Source organism: Abrus precatorius, unplaced genomic scaffold (assembly GCF_003935025.1).
Source record: "Abrus precatorius isolate BTA unplaced genomic scaffold, Abrus_2018 Scaffold1, whole genome shotgun sequence".
Lineage (NCBI taxonomy): Eukaryota > Viridiplantae > Streptophyta > Magnoliopsida > Fabales > Fabaceae > Abrus > Abrus precatorius.
This window is the reverse complement of record NW_020874291.1, coordinates 1,660,550-1,682,165: the sequence shown is the minus strand read 5'-3', so window position 1 is coordinate 1,682,165 and position 21,616 is coordinate 1,660,550. Positions and strand designations below refer to the sequence as shown.

Genomic DNA, 21,616 nt, shown 5'->3' with positions numbered 1-21,616 from the left:
ATACATTTTATATATTTTTCTTCTTCATACATATTTATATTTTGAATAAACATTTCCTATATCAAATCAATCCCAAATGACAAAAAAAATGTTTCAAACCACCACTTCAAACATCCATGTCTCACCACCTCTCCACCCATTCCTCCATCTATCATCATCCACAAACACAAAACTCACCATAAAAAATTCTTTCCCTACCTTGTCTCATTCCTCTTCCTTTTACTCTCAATAACCTTCACCACTCAAAACCATGGCCTCCATTAACCTCACCTCCACCCTTTCATAACTTTTTTGTTTTTCTTGGAGAAAAGCATACCCCTAACCCTAAAGTCCTTCCCTCTCAAATATGAAAATTTAAAATTTGGGACCATTTTAGCCTTTAATTTTATTTTTTATTTTTTTGTCCGAATTTTTTATTTATTTTATTTTTATCATTATTTAGTTCAACATATAATTTATTGTTTTAGTTTTATTTATTTATTCATCATCGTTATTATTTGTTATTATGATAATTATTAATTTATTTAATGAATGAGTTCTTATTATTTATTTTTATTTTTTTTATGTTAACCTTGTTTAAATTAAATTATTTTATTTTATTTTATTTTATTTTATTTTATTTATTTAAAATCTCTTGATACCGTTTACTTTACAATATTATATTTGAGTTGATTTTTTTTATCTCATTTTAACATTAACAATAAATTATTTTCTTTTTCATATTTCATTATTTATATCTTACTTTTTAGGATTGTTATCTTTTATTTTATTTATTGTATATTTGTATCATATTAATGCGATTTAATTTTATATTTATGATTACTTTATCTTATATTGTGAATACTAAATTACTTATTTTTTTGTATAATTAATTAATAAATAATAATATAATTGTATCAATTTATAATACTAACGTATAGCGTCTCTATAGTCATGTATTATAAATTGATAAAGTCTATGTGTACCTACATTACCAAGACTTTATGCAATATTAATTTATCACATATTGTCATTAATTAATTAGTTAACCACTTTAATAATAATGCAAGATGTATTTCTCTTCTAAATACTAACTTACAAATCAATCAACTAATTTAAATCTAAATTGTTTTATTAAGAAATAATTTATAATGCTAATTTGTAGTGACTCTACCTTTATGCTTTATAAATTGTCAAAATCTATGTGTACCAACGTTACCTTAGGTTTTATATAATATAAATCTATCAAATAAAATTTTTAATGTTTTTATTAAATGAGTATCTTCTTTAATCAATTCAAATAAAATTATTTTTTATTAAAATAGAATTAATTTCATATTTTAAATTTTCTTAAGTCATTTCAAATTTTGATAAATTAAATTACTATAATTTCTTCATTTTATAAATTTTTATAATATCGATGTGTAATTTACATTGCCTTCGATAGTCTAATAAATTATAAGAGGTTTATGTATAGCTTACGCTATCTTAAATTTCTTTCAATATTAATCATAATCAAAATTAAAATTCAAATACTCAATTTACGAATAAAATATTTCTTAACGATTTGCAGTATAGTTGTGTGATCTCCCTTCACTTTCTGTATTGTTTTCTCGTAGGGTACATGTATAACTGCATTATCTTGTATCCTAAACATTATAATTTTACGAAAATGATTTTAATTTTAAAATAAAATTTTCTTTTACTAAACTTAATTATAATCAACTAATTTCATAATTTTTAAATAGAACTACGTGGCTTTGAGTTCCCCATTGCACCCGGGGATACGTAGGAGCGGGAACCGAACCCGTCAAGTCAAAATAATTTTTAAAATAACCCAAATAATATTTCAATAAATAATATTTCTTCTTCTAAAATAAAATAATTAATGTTTAGGGGTTAAATAAATGTTTTTTTCAAAATTAGAATGAATTTGCACAATTAATTTTAGGTAACCGTTTTTAAACGGACGTTGTAAGGTGCTAATACCTTCCCTACACATAAATGACTCTCGAACTCATTTTTGGTTTCAAAGATCGTATTATATTTAAGTTTTTCCAAGGTTTTTCTTAAAATAAACTTTGGTGGCGACTCCTTTGATATATTTGAAAAAGTTTTTTGCCGTACCGTTGCGACCGCCCGGTTGCGACAGATGGCGACTCCACTGGGAAAATCTTTTAGAGAGTGAAGCCTTTGATAATTGATTGTGCGAATTTGTCTTATTTTGTTTCTATTTGTTTAATCCCTTTCTTTTTTTATTTATTTGAGTTAATTGTAATGTTGCTTTTATTCGTGCATGTATTTCGTGTATGAATTGCGTAATCTCATTGTATGCTCATATTGATATTGTTATTAATCCTAGGGTAGATGACTATTGATAATTTGTATATTCTCGTGTTGTTTAATTTTTGCAGCTTTTTATTTTTGTTGAGTTGATAAGGTTTGTATGCTCCCTCACACACTATCACTTACACATTTATCACACACTTTGAGCGGGGCCTTATACCCAAGTCTGAGTATACCTAGGATTAGAGGGGTTATGTAGCGGTGTCATTTTGGATGCACGTCCTATTTGGCTATCGTGAAAACCCTAGCTAGAGTTTGACCTTTTCTTGATGTCCCGCATCTAGTAGACTCCCTACTGTTGTGGTCAACATCAAGGATTGGATCTTAGCTCTAGTGACCTTTTAGGATTACAAGCCACCTTTTGTGAATTTTTACACGTAAGAGAAAGTTGTAGATCTTTAAGTTAGACCCTTTAGATGACCTAAAATAGGACACAAAAGGAGGGTATTCTTTCCTTATTTACTCTTTTAGAAGTCATGTGAATTATTAGCACCTTAAAGTTCTAAATAAAAAAGATATTTTATTACATTTTGGATAGTATAAAGGCTAGTGATTCACATGATTCTCTCATTTAATTTTCCTTACATCATCATCATTTAATATATCATTGCATATCATTTATTTGAATATCATGCTTATTGCCATCCTTATGACACTTGTAATAAATTTAAAATCGGTTTTGAAATACGGTTAAGGATGACAATTTGCATAATTTCTTGCATCATTGCATTGTCATATGAAGCATTACCCTTTTAAGTATCAATTTAAATTTATCGAAAAGTAAAATAAATAAATAAATAAATTCAAAGGGAATTTAAAAAGGTAATGATTCATATTGTTCTTGCATACATTATCACATATTTGTTTCATTGATATAAGTGCCTTGTGAGTTATTGGTTCATTTAGAATTAACATTAATCCTTATTACCACTAGGACCTTGTGTCAATGAAACGGATAAAAGATTTTTCATCTTTTTTTTTTTTTTTGTATTTGTATTTGTATATTGAGGATCACAAAGTTTTTGAATATCTAAGAAAAATGAAAATTAATGTGGGATCAAGTAGCAATGAGATGATACACTTGAATTAAGAAAATTTTATATTTTGGTGATGATCCCACATTAATTCTTGTTTAAAAGAAAAACTTAAAGATGTTCAACAACTGTGATGATTCTTCAAGTTTTCAATTTTCTCTTTAAACATGTTCTTCATTATGTTAACTTCTTTTTGACTGCATCATTTTTTTATTGCATCACTCACAAAAAAAATTAAACAAATATAATGGGGAAATATTTTCTAAAGCATCCTTATAGAACTCGCGCTCAAACAAGGATCATGGATGAGTTAGAGGACTTAATGAAGAACTGAGGAACGATGTCAATCAGCTGAAAGAACAGATGACACAGATCCTAGAGACACTGAAGTCTTTAGAGAGAAGAGCCACAGAGGGGACCCCTACTCAAGCACCTCCAGCACAACCCACTCCTACCTATCCACCAGGTTTCACCCCTACACAAGGACCGTCCCAAAGTTTTCCTCCTCATGAAACAATGGTGCCTTTGACCTTACATGTAGAAAGGTCTCCACAACAAGCTTTCAATCAACAAGATGTCCAATTTCCCCCATATGGCCTTCCTCATGGTTATACACCACCGATAGCTGAGAACCCACCAAACATTAGCCAGCCACCAAACCAACCGATCCACCACCAACCACAAATCACTAATCCTAACCTTAATGGAAACCCAGCCATATCACCATTCCATTCCCATAAGACCTTAGAAGAACCCTAGCCCAATTACTCAGAGGAGCACTTCCAATCTAGAGAAAAATTACAAATATTGGAAGAAAGATTGAGAGCTATCGAGGGAAGCAGCTATGGCTTTGGAGAAGCTGTGGATCTTTGCTTAGTCCCAGATGTGATAGTTCTTCCAAAATTCAAAGTGCCTGATTTTGATAAGTACAAAGGAACAACATGCCCAAAGAGTCATCTGATCATGTACTGTAGAAAGATGGCATCACATGCCCATAATGATAAGCTACTTATTCATTTTTTTCAAGACAGATTGGTTGGAGGAGCTTTGAGTTGGTATATGCATCTTGAGCGTACTCGTATTTGTAGTTGGAAAGACTTGGCTGATGCTTTCCTAAAGCAATATAAGTACAACATTGATATGGCTCCTGATAGATTACAACTGCAGAATATGTTAAAGAAGGAGGATGAGACTTTTAAAGAATACGCCCAGAGATGGAGAGAAGTTGTGGAGCCCCCTTTGTCTAAAAAAGAAATGGTGGCTATGTTTATTGATACTCTCCAATCACCTTTCTATGATAGAATGATTGGAAGTGTTTCGTCAAACTTCTCTGATATTGTGATTATCGGAGAAAGAGTGGAAGGGGGAATGAGGAGTGGCAAGATATTTCACAATTTGGGCGGACCCTCCAATTTAAAGAAATTTGCAAATGGTCCAGGAAGAAAGAAGGAGGGAGAGACTAATGCTATAGCCTTTCACCCAAGATAAGTTCCTTTCATCAGACCTAACCCTGCACTTTTTCAATTCCAACCCACATTTCCTACTCCTCAAATGTCTTACCCATATGTCAATGCTGTTTCACAGAATCCAAGTCCCCAATCTTATCAGCCGCGACCCTACCAACCTGCTCTGCCTACTTTTCCTATAACACCACCCATGAGACCACCCCAGCATTAGAACCAAAACCCAAATCCCAACCAAATAAGACAAAAAATAATCAAGAAAGGAAACAAGTTCAATTCGACCCAATCCCCATGTCCTACACTGAGTTACTACCTCGCCTATTCCACAGTTCATTAGTTGTACCCTGTCCAATGAAACCTGTAGAACCACCCTATCCAAGAGGATATGACCCAAATGCTAAGTGCGAGTATTATGCTGGTGGCATTGGTCATTCGACAGAGAATTGTAGGGCATTAAAGTTCAAAGTGCAAGACTTAATTAATGCCAAATGGCTGAATTTCAAGGAGGATAATCCTAACATCAGGAGTAACCCCCTACCTGGGCATGGAGGATCGTCGGTAAATGCCATTGAGGAAGAACTTGCACATGTTTTAAAGAGGAAAGTTGAAGAGGTTACCACTCCTCTTAAGGTTATTTTTGATGAGCTGTGCAAGGCTGACTTGATCAGGGGTTTTGTACATGAAGAAAATATGTGTGACTTTCACCCTAATGCATACCACTCCATTGAAGATTGTGAAGAATTCAAGCATGTTCTGCAAACCCTGATGGACAAGCATTTGGTCCAAATCGGGCACCCTAAGGAGAAAAATGAAGTTTCGACTGTTGATGGACAATCCTCAACTTTCCCGAAACCCTTGGTCATTCATTACACCAAATGTATGAATACCCCAACTACCAATGGACCTAGACCCATCACTATACAAGTACCGGCTCCATTCCCTTACAAGGACAACCAAGCAGTACCATGGAAGTATGATGCAGGGGTTTATGTCGACAATTTTAAGGAAAATCAAACACAAGGTGTCAATTCTGATACTCTCGCTGTCTCACACATTGCTGGCGTTGGTGGAATGACCCGCAGCGGTCGTATTTACACACCCGAGGAGCTGAGAAAGGAGCGAACAAAAGAGATAGAGACATCCTCAAAGGGGAAAGCCAAAGTGGGCGAGTTTGAAGACGTTGACAAAGAGAAAATGCCTGAAATAAAGAAAGCAGTGTCAGATGAAGAAGCTTGTGAGTTTTTGAAATTTATTCGGCAAAGTGAATATCAAGTTGTGGAACAATTAAACAAAACTACAGCACGAATATCTCTTTTATCGTTGTTGTTGAACTCTAAGCCACATAGGAGGACTCTTTTAAAAGTGTTGAATGAGGCTTATGTCAGCCATGATATCACTACCGACAAGTTTGGAGGCATTGTTGGTAATATTGTTTCAAACAATTATCTGACCTTCGCTGATCATGAAGTACCTGCTGAAGGAATGGGGCACAATAAAGCACTGCATATTTCTGTGAAATGTCGAGATCACATTATTGCTAGAGTGCTTATTGACAATGGGTCTTCTCTGAATGTGATGCCAAAAGCAACATTGTCAAAATTACCTTATGATGGGTCGCATATGAAACCCAGTGCCATGATAGTAAGAGCTTTTGATGGAACAAGGAGAGAGGTCATTGGAGAAATTGAAATTCCAATTCAAATTGGTCCTTGCACCTTTCATATTTTGTTTCAAGTAATGGACATCGCACCAGGATACAGCTATCTTTTGGGGAGGCCTTGGATTCATTCTGTTGGAGTTGTACCATCCACATTGCATCAGAAACTGAAGTTTATCATTGATAATAAGTTGGTGATTATCTCTGGTGAAGAAGATATGTTAGTGAGCAAACCTTCGTCCACGCCTTATATTGAAGCCACTGAAGAAGCTCTAGAGACCTCTTTTCAGGCTTTAGAGATTGCAAATGCTACTTATGTTGGAGAGGAAGCTCCAATCTTAAAGCCTCGATTGTCTAATACATCCATAATGACTGCTAAAGTCATGCTTGACGGAGGTTGTCAGTATGGATACGTGTTAGGACAAACCATCATGAAAGCAGCAAACTGGTTACAGCTCCATGGGAATAAGGATAGATTTGGGTTGGGATACACGCCCACTAAAGCTGATAAGAGGAGAGTCATGGAGGAAAAGAAAGAAAGAAGATTAGCCAGGTTGGAAGGTAGGGAGCCCAAGACTGAAGGGGTCCCCATTTGTGATCTCCTGAAAAGCTTCTATAGTGTTGGATTTGAGTTTCAAGACTCAGTGGCTGCTGCTGATGTGGATACACCTGAAGAAGAGGTTGTGGACTTAGTCCGCACTTGTCCGCCAAACACGGAAGTTGGCAATTGGGAGATCATCGAGTTACCTGTGATTTTTAATAGCTATTCAAAGTAATCCTTGAAGTTAATCCTATTGTTTTGTTCCAAAGCTTTAGGATATCATTACTTTTTGAAAACGCTGATATATGATTTCTTTTTGTAATTTGAAATATCAGTTTGTTTTGTAAATTGGGACACATGTTTCCTTTTAAGTATATTTAAATGAAATGCAATTTGAATTCTCAGTAATCTTTCGTGTCTTTTTCTTTATCAGTTGAATCTTGTCGTTTATTTTCTTTTTGTCTCAACTCTCGCACAATGCAGATTCGAAAGTGACATGTCTGAAAGTAACAGTGCTAATATCTCATCCACTAATTTTGATTGTCCTATTAATCAAGCTGTCGAAGATGATAGTGATGTTGATTTAGCCTCAGAATCTCTAAGGTTGGTCGATCAAGAAGTGAAAGAGATCCAACCTCGTGATGAACCCACTGAGACAATTAATTTAGGGACTGAAGATGATAAGAGAGAAATCAAAATAGGCACCCTCATGAAAAAAACAAAAGCGCGACAAGTTGATTAAACTCTTGCATGATTATAATGATGTCTTTGCATGGTCTTATCAAGATATGCCAGGTGTAGATGTTGACATAGCCACTAAAACCAGAGTGTTTCCCAGTTAAGCAGAAATTAAGGAGAATAAAGCCTGAGATGTCATTGAAGATTAGAGAGGAGGTCAAGAAGCAATTTGATGCAGGTTTTCTTGCTGTTGCCAAATACCTTCAATGGGTTGCTAACATTGTGCCAGTTCCCAAGAAATATGGAAAAGTTCGGATGTGTGTTGACTATCGGGATCTAAATAGAGCCAGCCCTAAAGATGATTTTCCATTGCCTCACATTGATATGCTAGTAGATAATACAGCTCAACATTCATTTTTCTCTTTTATGGATGGTTACTCGAGTTATAATCAGATCAAAATAGCTAAAGAGGATATGGAGAAAACCACATTCATTACACCTTGGGGCACCTTTTGCTACAAGGTCATGCCTTTCGGTTTGAAAAATGTCGGGGCAACATATCAAAGGGCGATGATGACATTATTTCATGATATGATACATAAGGAGGTTGAAGTCTATGTGGATGATATGATTGCCAAATCAATGACTGAAGAAAACCATGTTGTAAATTTACACAAATTGTTTGAGCGGTTGAGAAAATTCAAATTGTGGTTGAACCCTGCCAAATGTACCTTTGGGGTAAAATCAGGCAAGTTGTTGGGATTCATTGTCAGTCAAAAAGGAATAGAGGTTGATCCTGACAAGGCAAAAGCAATCATGGAAATGCCGCCTCCTCGCACTGAAAAGGAAGTTCGTGGATTTTTGGGGAGATTGAATTATATTGCCCGATTCATATGCCAACTAGCTGCCACTTGTGAACCAATTTTTAAGTTGTTACGGAAAAATCAGCCGATGGAGTGGAATGATGATTGTCAAGAAGCTTTTGAGAAGATAAATCAATATTTGCAAAATCCCCCGATACTAGTGCCACCAGTGTCAGGGAGGCCGCTTATTATGTATTTGATAGTGTTAGAAGGATCCATAGGATGTGTTTTAGGTCAGCATGATGAATCGGGTTGGAAAGAGCATGCCATTTATTATTTGAGCAAGAAGTTCACTGATTATGAAGCTAGATACTCTTTGTTGGAGCGAACCTGTTGTGCCTTGGCTTGGGCAGCTCGTAGGTTAAGACAATATTTGTTGAGTCACACGACTTGGTTGGTGTCAAAAATGGACCCAATCAAATACATCTTTGAGAAACCAGCCCTTACTGGAAGGATTGCTCGTTGGCAGGTCCTACTGTCAGAATATGATATTGTGTATGTTACTCAAAAAGCAATCAAAGGCAATGCTCTCGCAAATTTCCTAGCTCATCAACCGATGAATGATTATCAGTCAATACAATACGAATTTTCTGATGAAAATATAATGGCGCTGTTTAATGAGAAAGAATCTTCAGCAAAAGACGAATGGGTCATGATGTTTGATGGTGCTTCTAATGCACTTGGACACGGGATTGGTGCTATACTGATTTCCCCAGAAAGGCAATATATCCCAGTCATAGCTAGATTATCATTTGATTGTACGAATAATGTAGCTGAATATGAAGCATGTGCTATGGGAATTCAAGCAGCTATAGGGTCAAAGATTAAAATTCTCAAGGTATATGGTGACTCAGCTTTGGTTATTCACCAGCTGAAAGGTGAATGGGAAACCCGAGATGCTAAATTGATCCCTTATCAAGCCTATATCAGGGAATTGGTGGAGTATTTCGACGAAATTACTTTCCAGCATATTCCTCGTGAGGAGAATCAATTAGCCGGTTCTTTAGCCACTTTGTCATCAATGTTTTTAGTGAGTCAAAAGGAAGACATGCCATTCATAAAGATGCAACAACTTGATCATCCTGCCTATTGTCAAATGGTTGAAGAAGAATCTGATGGTAAACCTTGGTATAATGACATTAAAAATTTCCTCAATGAATACCCATTAAATGCTGTTGAAAATGACAAAAGGACATTGAGGAGGTTAGCAATGAGTTTCTTTCTGAATGGAGACGTGCTCTATAAAAGGAATCATGATATGATTCTGCTTAGATGTGTGGATGCTTCAGAAGCACGAAAGATCATGGAAGAGATTCATGAAGGTTCATTTGGGACCCATGCCAATGGACATGCCATGGCAAAGAAGATTCTAAGGGCTGGATATTATTGGTTGACAATGGAGGCCGATTGCTTTCGTTATGTGAAGACATGTCATAAATGCCAGACATGTCATAAATGCCAGACATATGCTGACAATATTAATGTTCCCCCAACAAGTTTGAATGTCTTATCATCGCCTTGGCCTTTTTTAATGTGGGGAATTGATGTTATTGGACCCATTGAACCTAAAGCCTCTAATGGTCACCGCTTCATTCTAGTTGCTATTGACTATTTCACAAAATGGGTTGAGGCTGCTTCATATGCTAGTGTGACCCGAAATGTGGTGGTGAGATTCATTAAAAAAGATTTGATCTGTCGGTATGGCCTCCCAAGCAAGTTGATAACAGACAATGACACTAATTTGAACAACAAAATGATGAAAGAATTGTGTGACAATTTCAAGATTCGACATCAGAATTCCTCTCCCTATCGCCCGAAGATGAATGGAGCAGTTGAAGCAACCAATAAAAATATTAAGAAGATCATCCAAAAGATGGTAGTGATATACAAAGATTGGCATGAAATGCTACCATTTGCCTTGCATGGATATCTGATGACAACCACAAATCGTGTCGCCGAATTAAACGATCTTGAATTGGATTTCACACAATAAAAACGAAATTATTACGGCACAAATAAGAATTGAAATAAGAAGAAAATTAATAAAAAGTAAAAATAGAATAGAGATGGAAAATGGCGCCACAATCGCAAGATTGATAAGCCAAGGAATGGTCGCCACAAGAGTTTTGGCCTCTTGATAAGATCAAAGAAAATTGGCTCACTCAAGAACCTAGAGTCACACGCTCTCACAAGAGTGTTCAATCTCAAATTATATTCAAAACTAATTAAAAGTGTGTTTACAAGAGCTTATATATGCCTAATGCTTGTAAACTAATACTAACGCAAACCCTAATGGGCTTCTTGTACCAACAAGCCAAAATTCAAATAGACTAAATAAAATAACAAGATTTTATCCTAAATAAAAACTCAAAATAAGTAATGACTAATATTAAAATAAATAAACTAAACATAATAATTAAATCCTAACAAAACTTGTTAGAGTTCAAATCCTCTAAGCATATGTAATTGATTATCTTGGGCTTTTCTAACTCTAAATTGAGCTCCCTTTCAAATAAGACAGCAACAATCTTTTCTAAGTCTTCATTTATTCTTTTTGCCCTTGCCCTTGTCATTGGTCCTTGAAGCTCTTCCAATGCCTTCAAGTCTTTGTCTTCAATGGGCCTTCCTTGATTCTCATCAATCCCTCCTTCTTCAAGAGAATTTTCCCTCAAATTTGACTTTTTATTATCTACATCAAATAGAGATAAATCAGATACATTAAAAGTAGCACTAACACCATATTCACCTGGTAAGTCCACTTTGTATGCATTATCTCCAATCCTCTCTAAGACTTGGAATGATCCATCTCCTCTTGGCTGAAGCTTTGACTTTCTTTGTATAGGAAACCTCTCTTTACGCATGTGTACCCAAACCCAATCTCCGGGTTCAAATACCACTCTCTTCCTTCCCTTGTTGGCATATTTTGCTTGTTGTTCAACTTTCTTTTCAATTTGAGCCTTCACCTTTTCATGCAACTTTTTAACAAATTCAGCCTTGGCATTGCCATCCTTATGTACTAAAGACGCAACATTAGGAAGTGGCAACAAATCAAGCGGGGTGAGAGGATTAAATCCATAAACAACCTCAAAGGGTGAATGCAGGGTAGTTGAATGAAATGTCCTATTATATGCAAATTCAATATGAGACAAGCATTCATCCCATGATTTGAGATTTTTTTTTACCATAGTTCTGAGAAGAGTAGTTAAGGTACGATTTACCACCTCTGTTTTTCCATTTGTTTGTGGGTGACATGTGGTAGAGAATAGAAGTTTGGTTCCAAGTTTTTGCCACAAGGTCCTCCAGAAGTGACTTAAAAACTTCGAATCTCTATCTGAAACAATGCTCCTTGGCAAACCATGCAACCTTACAACCTCTTTGAAGTATAGGTCCGCAATATGTGTAGCATCATCTACTTTCCTACATGGAATAAAATGAGCCATCTTTGAAAATCGGTCCACAACCACAAATATGGAGTCCTTGCCAGTCTTTGTCCTTGGCAAACCTACAATGAAGTCCACAGAAACATCAATCCAAGGGTAATCTGGAACAGGTAATGGAGTATAAAGGCCATGATGATTTACCTTGGATTTAGCCCTCTTGCACACAACACACCTTTCACAAAATTTATAAACATAATGTTTCATTTTAGGCCAAAAAAAGTGTTCTTGCAATATCATTAAAGTTTTAGGTACACCAAAGTGTCCCATCAAACCACCTTCATGGGCTTCTCTCACAAGCAAGTCACGAATTGAGCATTTAGGCACACACAATTTATTCCCCTTAAACAAATACCCATCATGCTTGTAAAATCCATCATGAGCTCTCTTTTCACAAGATGCATATAATTCAGCAAAGTCAGCATCATGCACATATAGTTCCTTTACATGTTCAAATCCAAGCAATTTTGTATCAAGCATAGAAAGCAACACATAACGCCTAGATAATGCATCAGCCACTACATTCATTTTACCTTGCTTATGCTTAATAACATAAGGGAGTTGTTCTAGGAACTCTACCCACTTAGCATGCCTTTTATTTAATTTTCCTTGACCCTTAAGATATTTCAATGATTCATGGTCACTATGGATCACAAATTCTTTAGATAAAAGATAATGTTGCCATGTTTGGAGTGCCCTAATCAAAGCATAGAGTTCTTTATCATAAGTAGGATACTTCAAGCATGCTCCATTAAGCTTTTCACTAAAGTAAGCAATGGGATGTCCCTCTTGCGTCAAAACAGCCCCTATCCCAACATTAGATGCATCACACTCCAATTCAAAAGATTTAGCAAAATTAGGGAGTGCAAGTATTGGTGCATGCATAAGCTTATTCTTCAAAGTATTAAAGGCTTCTTGTTGCTCCCTTTCCCATTTAAAACCCACATTTTTCTTAACAACTTCATTTAAGGGTGCGGCAATGGTACTAAAATCTCTCACAAAGCGCCTATAAAAGCTTGCTAACCCATGAAAGCTCCTCACTTCACTCACAGTCCTAGGGGTTGGCCAATCTTTAATGGCTTTAACCTTTTCCTCATCCATATGCACACCTTTAGAATTAACAACAAAGCCAAGAAAAATTACATGATCTTTACAAAATGTGCATTTTTCAATGTTTGCATACAATTGTTCATGTCTTAAAACCTCCAACACACACCTCAAATGCAACATATGCTCATCAAAAGATTTGCTGTAAATTAAGATATCATCAAAGTAAACAACAACAAATTTTCCTAAGAAGTTCCTAAGCACATGATTCATTAAGCGCATAAAGGTGCTAGGTGCATTAGTCAACCCAAATGGCATAACCAACCATTCATACAAGCCATATTTAGTCTTAAAAGTTATTTTCCATTCATCCCCTTCCCTTATTCTTATTTGGTGATATCCACTCTTAAGATCAATCTTAGAAAAATAACAAGCACCAAACAATTCATCAAGTAAATCATCCAAACGGGGTATGGGGTGTCTATACTTTACAGTAATATTATTGATGGCACAACAATCAGTACACATCCTCCAGCTTCCATCTTTCTTGGGTACCAAGATGACTGGTACAGCACAAGGGCTTAGGCTTTCTTTTACCCATCCTTTCTCTAACAATCCTTCTACTTGTTTTTGAATCTCTTGAGTTTCTTGAGGATTGCTCCTGTATGCAGGTCGATTAGGCAAGGTTGCCCCTAGAGTCAAGTCAATTTGATGTTCTATCCCTCTAATTGGAGGTAAGCCGTGAGGCACTTCTTTAGGGAAGACATCTTCAAATTCCTGCAAAAGAGAAGAAACACCACAAGGCAAAGTATTATTAGCAAAAGACTTAATATAATCACTATGAGGACTTTCTTTACAAAAAAGTAGATACATAGGCCGAGAGGCCAATAACGCTTTTCTCACTTCCTTTTTTTTTTACAAATAAATTTTCTCTCATTTCATGTTGATTTTTTTCTTCACTTTTCTTTTCACTCTCATATTTTTCATTTGGAAGTGTCCTCACTTTTTCTCCTTTCTTTTTAAGGTTCCCCTCAAACTCACTCTTTTTCTTTTCATCTTTTCTCTCTTGCTCTCTTCTCAACCTCATGACTATTTGATCATCACACACTTGACTAGGAGTCATGGGCACTAGAGTGATTGTGCTCCCTTTATGTATAAATGTGAACTTGTTGGAATGACCATCATGAATAGCTTTCTTGTCAAACTGCCAAGGTCTCTCTAAGAGTATATGACTTGCTTCCATAGGCACTACATCACACAAGACTTCATCTTTATACTTGCCAATAGAAAAAGCAATTAAAACTTTCCTATTAACAACCAACTTCCCTTCATCACTCAACCATTGTAGCTTATAAGGCTTGGGGTGAGGAGTAGTAGTAAGATTCAATTTCTCAATAAGTCGAATACTAGCCACATTGGTACAACTACCACCATCAACAATAAGAGAACAAACCTTTCCAAGTACCAAACATCTTGAATGAAAAATATTTTCTCTTTGTGTGGTATCATCCTCCTTAGCTAAACTACCCAAGAGACGCCTTACCATAAGCAAATCTCCCTCGTGGCATAAAGCTTCAAACTCACTATCCTCTTCACTTAAAGCGTGTGATGATTGAGATGAACTATCACTTGAGATCTCACTATTCTCTCTCAAAATCATGGTTTTCTTGTTCGGACATTGGGATGCAATATGACCCTTTCCAAGGCACTTGAAGCATTTAATTTCCCTATGTCGAGAAGTAGAAGAAACAGAAGCATTAGTAGGATTAAAAGAAGTTTTAGGTGAATGTTTACCACTTTGGACAGTCATGTCCTTAGTTAATGTTCCCTCCTTCTTCACTCCTTCCTTCCATCCTTTTGAGTTATAGGAGGAGATACTCTTCCTTAAAGTACCCTTTCTCTTTAGTTGTGCTTCTACTTTAATAGCTTGATGAACCAAATCTTCAAGTTCCACATAGGGATGAAGTTCCACTATGTCACGGATGTCATGGTTCAACCCATTTAAGAAACGGGCCATTATTGCTTCTCTTTCTTCAAATACATTAGCTCGTATCATGGCAACTTCCATTTCTTTATAATAGTCATCAACACTTTTGCCACCTTGCCTCAAACCTTGAAGCTTTGTATGAAGCTCTCTATTGTAGTATGTAGGAACAAATCTCCTACGCATTAGGTTCTTCATTTCAATCCATGTATCTACAGGCTCCTCATCATATCTCCTTCGATCCCTTTGAATTTGATCCCACCACACCAACGCGTAGTCGTAAAACTCTAGGGAGGCCACCTTTACTTTCCTTTCTTCACTATAATCATGGCATGAGAATACTTGCTCTATCTTCAATTCCCACTCTAAGTATGCTTCAACATCATTCCTTCCATGAAAACTAGGAATTTTTATTTTAACTCCACAAATTCTCTCATTTTCTCTTATTCTTACATCTTCTTTTCTTCTTCTTTGATTCCTCCTCTCTCTATTATCTCTCCACCTATCATACCTCCTTTCTTCATCATCTCTCCTATTTCTTCTTCTTTCTCTTGAAGAATTATTAGAGTCTCCATGGGCATGTGGAGAACGATCACGTGACCGCCTTCTTGCATTATTTGCCAACGCCTCTTGAACATTCCTTATTGCTTCATTTTGCCTTTCAAACATGTTTTCAAATCTTTGAGCAAGTCTTTCAATTTGCGAGGCAGGAGTGCTCTCTCTACTTGATCCTCCTTCTTGAGACATTCTACAAAACAATAAAAGTTAATGCAAAAAGAAAAGGTTCTCTCCACTCGCTAAGTGTTTTCACTCAGTAGATATTCACTCGTGTTTCACTCTAAATTGGCTTTTGTGTAAGGATTTCTCTCTTGCCTTTTTCCCCTCAAATGCTCTCAAGAGTTCTTAAGGAAGTCAACATCCAATCCACATAATTAACCAAAACCAAGAGACAATCAATCAATGAGACTCAAGTGAAGCCAACAAAAGAAAACTCTAAGACAAAACTAAGGAAGCCAACAAGACAATAGAAAAAAAAAGACTAAATAAGAAATAAGCACACTCAAAAATAGATTGCAAATAAGACAAAATTGGAGAATTTAAAGAAGATTATATAACGTTAAACAACTACTATTTTTTTTTTGTATGGAATCAAGCAAAATAAGTGAAAGATTGGAAGAAATATATCAAAAACACACTTTTGTATGTTGCAATTTTTTTTGTAGTATATTTTTTTTTCTCTTTTTTTTTTCCAATGAGCAACGTGCGATGAATAGTACTTTTCAATCCAATTCTAACCAAAGCTCTTGATACCAATTGATAACATACACCTAGTCCACCGGTTAGCATGATATTGTCCGCTTTGGGGGTTAACCCTCACGATTTTGTTTCTCCTAGATATGACACACTAGGAAAAGGCCTCATACTAGAAGGAAGGACGCCACAACTATTTAAAGACTGATAAGTCACTCCCCCCAACCGATGTGGGACTCATCAATATCGAACTTCAGTTCGCACTTCAACCGAGGCAACTCCATACTCATTGGTATATGGAATGGAAGCAGTACTTCCTATTGAAGTCAAAATTCCCTCTTTAAGGGTAATAATGGAGACTAAATTGGAGGAAGTAGAATGAGTGCAATCTCGTTTTGATCAATTGAATCTCATTGAAGGAAAACGGTTGAATGCGTTATGTCACGGTCAACTATACTAGAGAAGGATGAAGAAGGCTTTTGATAAAAAGGTTCGCCCAAGAGAATTCAGTGAGGGAGATATGGTACTTAAAAAGATTTTGCCAACGCATAAAGATTATCGTGGCAAGTGGTCCCCGAATTATGAAGGACCATATGGGGTGAAAAAGGCTTTCTCAGGAGGAGCTCTAATCCTCACAAACATGGATGGACAAGATCTTCCAAACCCCATCAATTTTGATGCTGTAAAAAAATACTATGCTAAAAAAAATAATTAAAAAAGAAGAAAAAATAATAATAATAAAAAAAGAAGAAAACAGCTCGCTAGGTTGAAAGGGCGACCTAGGCAAAAGTTAGAGCGACCTGGTGAGCTGAAAACTTGAAAGAGCGGTTCAGGAAAAAATTAAGGTCAAATAAATACTACACTGAACTGAAAACCTAAAAGGGCGATTCAGAGGGGCACTAACTTCAGTCGCAAGAAAGGGCTTCAAATCGAGAAATATGATCGACTGGAATACTAAATGGGACAATTTTGAGAGGTTAAAGTTGAATCAAACGGAAGATGGATTCAAAATACCCTACTGGGGTAATTTTATTTTGGTAGTTTTGTTAATGGATGATCAATTTACATGAGAGATTAGCACTGTTCATCTGGAAGACGTCACTTAATCGGCATAATACTTCACTATTTTCGTAGTCATTCTGATCCTTTGTTTGATGTATTTGTTTTTCTATTTTGTTGTAAGTCCTCTTTGTAAATTCATCATTTCTTTATTACAGTCATCCTACTTTCCAAAAATATTTATCCCTCATCTTCCATTCAGCTTATATACACCACTTTGTTTATTCAACTTCTTCAACAGCATTAACTAACATTTTTATTGTCATTTCAATAATTATATACTAAAAGGAAACATGCAAATTGTTAAAAAGGTAATAAGAAAATATGATTACAATTGGAAGCTTAAAAATTCACACAGTAAGTTTGATGAATCTCCTGATAAGTTTAGCGTGACAGAAGAAGTTGTCTCCTTATGACAATTCAAAAATAAATGGCAATCTAATTCGATTCATGTCTCATCCAGTTCAGATCTTATGAAAGAATTGATCCTGACCAAAGAGCATACTTATTCATGAACCTTGAGATGCATGTTCTAATAAGGTTGAAAGATTACTACCCCCAAAAAAGGGACAGAGAGTTTGTTTTGATTTAATAAGTCTCATAATAGCATTGACTTTATCATTGAATAACTTCACTCTAAGTGATAACATTCATCCAGTTTATGCAATCGCATCATTACATTAGCATGCATTTGTTTTTATCTATCATCACCTTTTAAAGTTTAATTTAAATTCATTATCTGCTTTACAATCTCTATGTGCAGTCCAAGACTATGATCTAACTGAGTTCTTTACTTTTCATCAAAATTCAGAAGCTGATTGATGTCTTTATTTTTCTGTCTTACTTTTACTGTTAAAGTTCAGAGCATGACTATCCTTTTATTTTCTTTTGCAATCCAGAACATGATCAACCTTTTATTTTTCTGTCTTTGTTTTTACCTTTCTTGTCCTGGCCCCTTTATGTTTTTGTCAAAGCCTAAAACTTGACAGCATCTTTTGCATTTTCTCAAAGCCCAGCACCTAACTGGCACATTTTATTTTCTGTCAAAGCCCAGAATCTGACTGGCACTTTTCCCTTCTTTGTCAAAGCCCAGAACCTGACTGGCACATTTTACTTTTCTGTCAAAGCCCAAAACATGACTGGCATTTTTCACTTTTCTGTCAACGCCTAGAACCTGACTGGCACATTTTACTTTTCTGTCAAAGCCTAGAGCCTGCCTGGCACATTTCACTCTTCTGTCAAAGCCCAGAACCTGTCTGGCACATTTCACTTTTCTGTTAAAGTCCCAGAACCTAACTGACACCTTTCACTTTTCTATCAAAGCCTAGAACCTAAATGACACATTTCACTTTTCTCTCAAAAACTTAGCATCTGACTAGCACATTTCACTTCTTTGTCAAACCCCAGAACCTGACTGGTTCCTTTTACTTTATTGTCAAAAGTTTAGAACTTGATTTACTTTACGAGCAACATTTTTTTTTTGCTAAAGCCCATTATCTGCCTGGCAATCTTAGTTTTTAGTCAAAGCTTAATGTTGTCTCATAATTCTTATTATTATTTGTTAAGCACAAACCATCAAAAATCATGGTTTCTATGATAGCTTCTGATGTTGACTTTCTTTTTTTTATGTATCTTATCATTTTTAAACCAAAATTAGTTCACTTCTTTACTCAATTTTTATCACTTTAATATGAAACTTGTTCATACATATTTTTTGATAAAAAAATTGAGTAAAGAGGGGCAACTGTGAACACTAAAATTTTGATTTAAAAAAAACAAAAATCTAAATTTTAATATTACAAAAGAAGAATGGAATCAAAAGGTTTTAAAGAAAAAACAAAAATTTGTCTTAATAAAATAGGAAAATTTTAGAATTAATTTTTCAAAGGAAAATAGAATATGTCAAATAATCAAACTCTTGAACCAATATTACTTTATACATAAAAAAGGAAAAATTCAGAATTTTTGGCCTTTTGTGAAAACTCTAGCAATAAAAGGAAAAAAGAACCATGGAGCAAAGAGGACATCAAAAGGAGGCTAAAAAATTTTTTGAGAGGAGGCATTCTTAAACTTGGAGAGAAAAAGAGAAAATATAGAGAAAGGAAGGTTAGTGGAAAGGAGGAAGAACAAGAGGCAAGCAAAAATTTTCAAGGACATCAAATAAGCTTCATCATACATTTTATACATTTTTCTTCTTCATACATATTTATATTTTGAATAAACATTTCCTATATCAAATCAATCCTAAATGACAAAAAAAAAAGTTTCAAACCACCACTTCAAACATCCACGTCTCACCACCTCTCCACTGATGAATCCAATTTTTATTATATTTTTACTTGCCTTTTTTATGCTTCTTGATAGAAAAAATGGACTTAGATAGTGAAAATAATATAGAAATCACATTTTGAATAAATATCATAGGTTTATTAATTTTTGGTTAATTTGCATTTAATTACATAGATATAGATTGCAATTTTAATTATCTTGATGATTTTGCAGAATGCCCAAGTCAAATTTGAGAAATCTTGGTCCTTAGATGAAAGTTGCCCCCAAAGTAGCTACTTTGAGGAGTAAAAGTGGCAACTACAGCAAGCATGGGCATTAAAGGTTCCAAAGTAGCCACTTTCAAGCCCAAAAGTGGCAACTCCAGAAGCTCCAGGAACGCCAATTTTTAAGCATGATGCGCGTGGTTACTATGGGCTCTCATAGTAGCTACGCGCATCCAAAGTAGCTACTTTGAAGACCAAAAGTGGCAACTCCAGAAGCTCCTGGACGCTGATTTTGAAGCCCTCCTGCGCGTGGTTACTATGGGCTCTCATAGTAGCTACGCCCATCCAAAGTAGCTACTTTCAGCACAAATAGTAGCAACTCCAGAGAAGCGGCATTCCTTGCATTCTGCGCGTGGACACTTTCAAGGCCCAAAGTGGACACTTTCAAAGGCAAAAGTGGACACTTTGGTGACATGTCATCCACTATAAATAGATTTTAGGAATTAGGGTACGGGACTTTTGACACTTTACACAATTTTTCTTTGCCAAATTAGGATATTTTCTTACGACATTGGAGTCTTGGGTGACAGCCAAGGATCCTCTATAGGTTTTAATTTCCAATTTCTCCTTTGATTGTTGTTGGATTTACATTAATGATGTTTACGTTCTTGCATTTCTTTCTCTCATTTGTGAAGCCCATCCATATGGAGGGCTAAACTTTCTTGTAATTAATTGCAATACAAATCTTTCTTTCCTTGAATTTATTAACCCCAATCTCTGAATGAAATGGAATTTGCATGAAGGGAACATTGCTTAATGAACCCTAATTTACTTAACGAAATTCTAATTCAAAATTGCTTAATTTTGATTAATCCTTGAGGTTGCTTAATCTTTGGGATAGAGATTGGAGCCCATTAAGATGCTTAATTTTAATTGGGATGTTAAAGTTAGTCTTCGCTTGTTAGATTAACTTAATTCAAGGGAAAGAAAGGGGATTATTGAATCATTAGAAAGAATAATGATAGAACTCATTGCTTGACTAGGGATTACTCATTTTAATTGATTGAATTTCATTAAATTTACACTTTGCTCTTGATTAAAATCTGGAAATTGACAAACCTCCCCCAATTTACTTGCTTTAAAATACATGTTCACACTTGTTCGATGTATGTTCTCAACCAAAAATTCCTTGGAGACGACCTAGGATAACACCCTAGTACTGCATTCATTTCTTTGCATATTTAATGAGGATTAACGACAATCTTTTGCATGACGAGTAGCTAAACTCGTTTCATCATCCACCCATTCCTCCATCTATCATCATCCACGAACACAAAACTCACCATAAAAAACTCTTTCCCTACCTTGTCTCATTCCTCTTCCTTTTGCTCTCAATAACCTTCACCACTCAAAACCATGGCCTCCATTAACCTCACCTCCACCTTTTCATAACTTTTTTGTTTTTCATGGAGAAAAACACACCCCTAACCCTAAAGTCCTTCCCTCTCAAATCTGAAAATTTAAAATTTGGGACCATTTTACCCTTTTTTTTATTTTTTATTTTTTTTGTCTGAACTTTTTATTTATTTTATTTTTATCATTATTTAGTTCAACATATAATTTATTGTTTTAGTTTTATTTATTTATTCATCATCATTATTATTTGTTATTATGATAATTATTAATTTATTTAATGAATGAATTCTTATTATCTATTTTTATTTTTTTATGTTAACCTTGTTTAAATTATTTTATTTTATTTTATTTTATTTTATTTATTTAAAA

The 21,616-nt window shown here is 35.2% G+C and overlaps 4 protein-coding genes across 4 annotated transcripts; 3 read left to right on the top strand and 1 right to left on the bottom strand.

The window, feature by feature from the left end:
• Positions 1-3,722: 3,722 nt before the first annotated feature.
• LOC113857790 (early nodulin-75-like) lies at positions 3,723-4,118 on the top strand. Its single transcript, XM_027489994.1, has one exon. The coding sequence runs from the start codon at positions 3,723-3,725 to the stop codon at positions 4,116-4,118; it is 396 nt and encodes a 131-aa protein (XP_027345795.1).
• Positions 4,119-5,113: 995 nt separating this feature from the next.
• On the top strand, positions 5,114-7,762 carry LOC113857764. Its single transcript, XM_027489953.1, has 2 exons — positions 5,114-7,251; positions 7,504-7,762. The coding sequence occupies exons 1-2, from the start codon at positions 5,114-5,116 to the stop codon at positions 7,760-7,762; spliced, it is 2,397 nt and encodes a 798-aa protein (XP_027345754.1).
• A 128-nt stretch (positions 7,763-7,890) lies between these two features.
• LOC113857758 lies at positions 7,891-10,397 on the top strand. The gene is made up of 3 exons (XM_027489946.1): positions 7,891-8,233; positions 8,447-10,141; positions 10,357-10,397. Exons 1-3 carry the CDS (start codon positions 7,891-7,893, stop codon positions 10,395-10,397), a joined length of 2,079 nt encoding a protein of 692 aa, XP_027345747.1.
• A 710-nt stretch (positions 10,398-11,107) lies between these two features.
• LOC113857749 lies at positions 11,108-15,776 on the bottom strand (the record flags this gene model as incomplete). Its single annotated transcript, XM_027489934.1, has 6 exons — positions 15,541-15,776; positions 14,238-15,417; positions 13,570-13,822; positions 12,491-13,146; positions 11,586-12,361; positions 11,108-11,429 (listed from the first exon to the last, which is right to left on the bottom strand). Coding segments are annotated over exons 1-6 (3,423 nt in total), but the record flags the coding sequence as incomplete, so codon positions are not given.
• Positions 15,777-21,616: the final 5,840 nt, after the last annotated feature.

Excerpts from the sequence above, each read along its gene's own strand:
- LOC113857790 (XM_027489994.1), top strand. The coding sequence starts at position 3,723 with ATGACACAGATCCTAGAGACACTGAAGTCTTTAGAGAGAAGAGCCACA.
- LOC113857764 (XM_027489953.1), top strand. The coding sequence starts at position 5,114 with ATGTCCTACACTGAGTTACTACCTCGCCTATTCCACAGTTCATTAGTT. Across the intron at positions 7,252-7,503 it reads ATTTTTAATAGCTATTCAAA|ATTCGAAAGTGACATGTCTG; the intron begins GTAATCCTTGAA and ends CGCACAATGCAG.
- LOC113857758 (XM_027489946.1), top strand. The coding sequence starts at position 7,891 with ATGTCATTGAAGATTAGAGAGGAGGTCAAGAAGCAATTTGATGCAGGT. Across the intron at positions 8,234-8,446 it reads CTACAAGGTCATGCCTTTCG|GCAAGTTGTTGGGATTCATT; the intron begins GTTTGAAAAATG and ends GGGTAAAATCAG. Across the intron at positions 10,142-10,356 it reads TGAACCTAAAGCCTCTAATG|AATTCCTCTCCCTATCGCCC; the intron begins GTCACCGCTTCA and ends ATTCGACATCAG.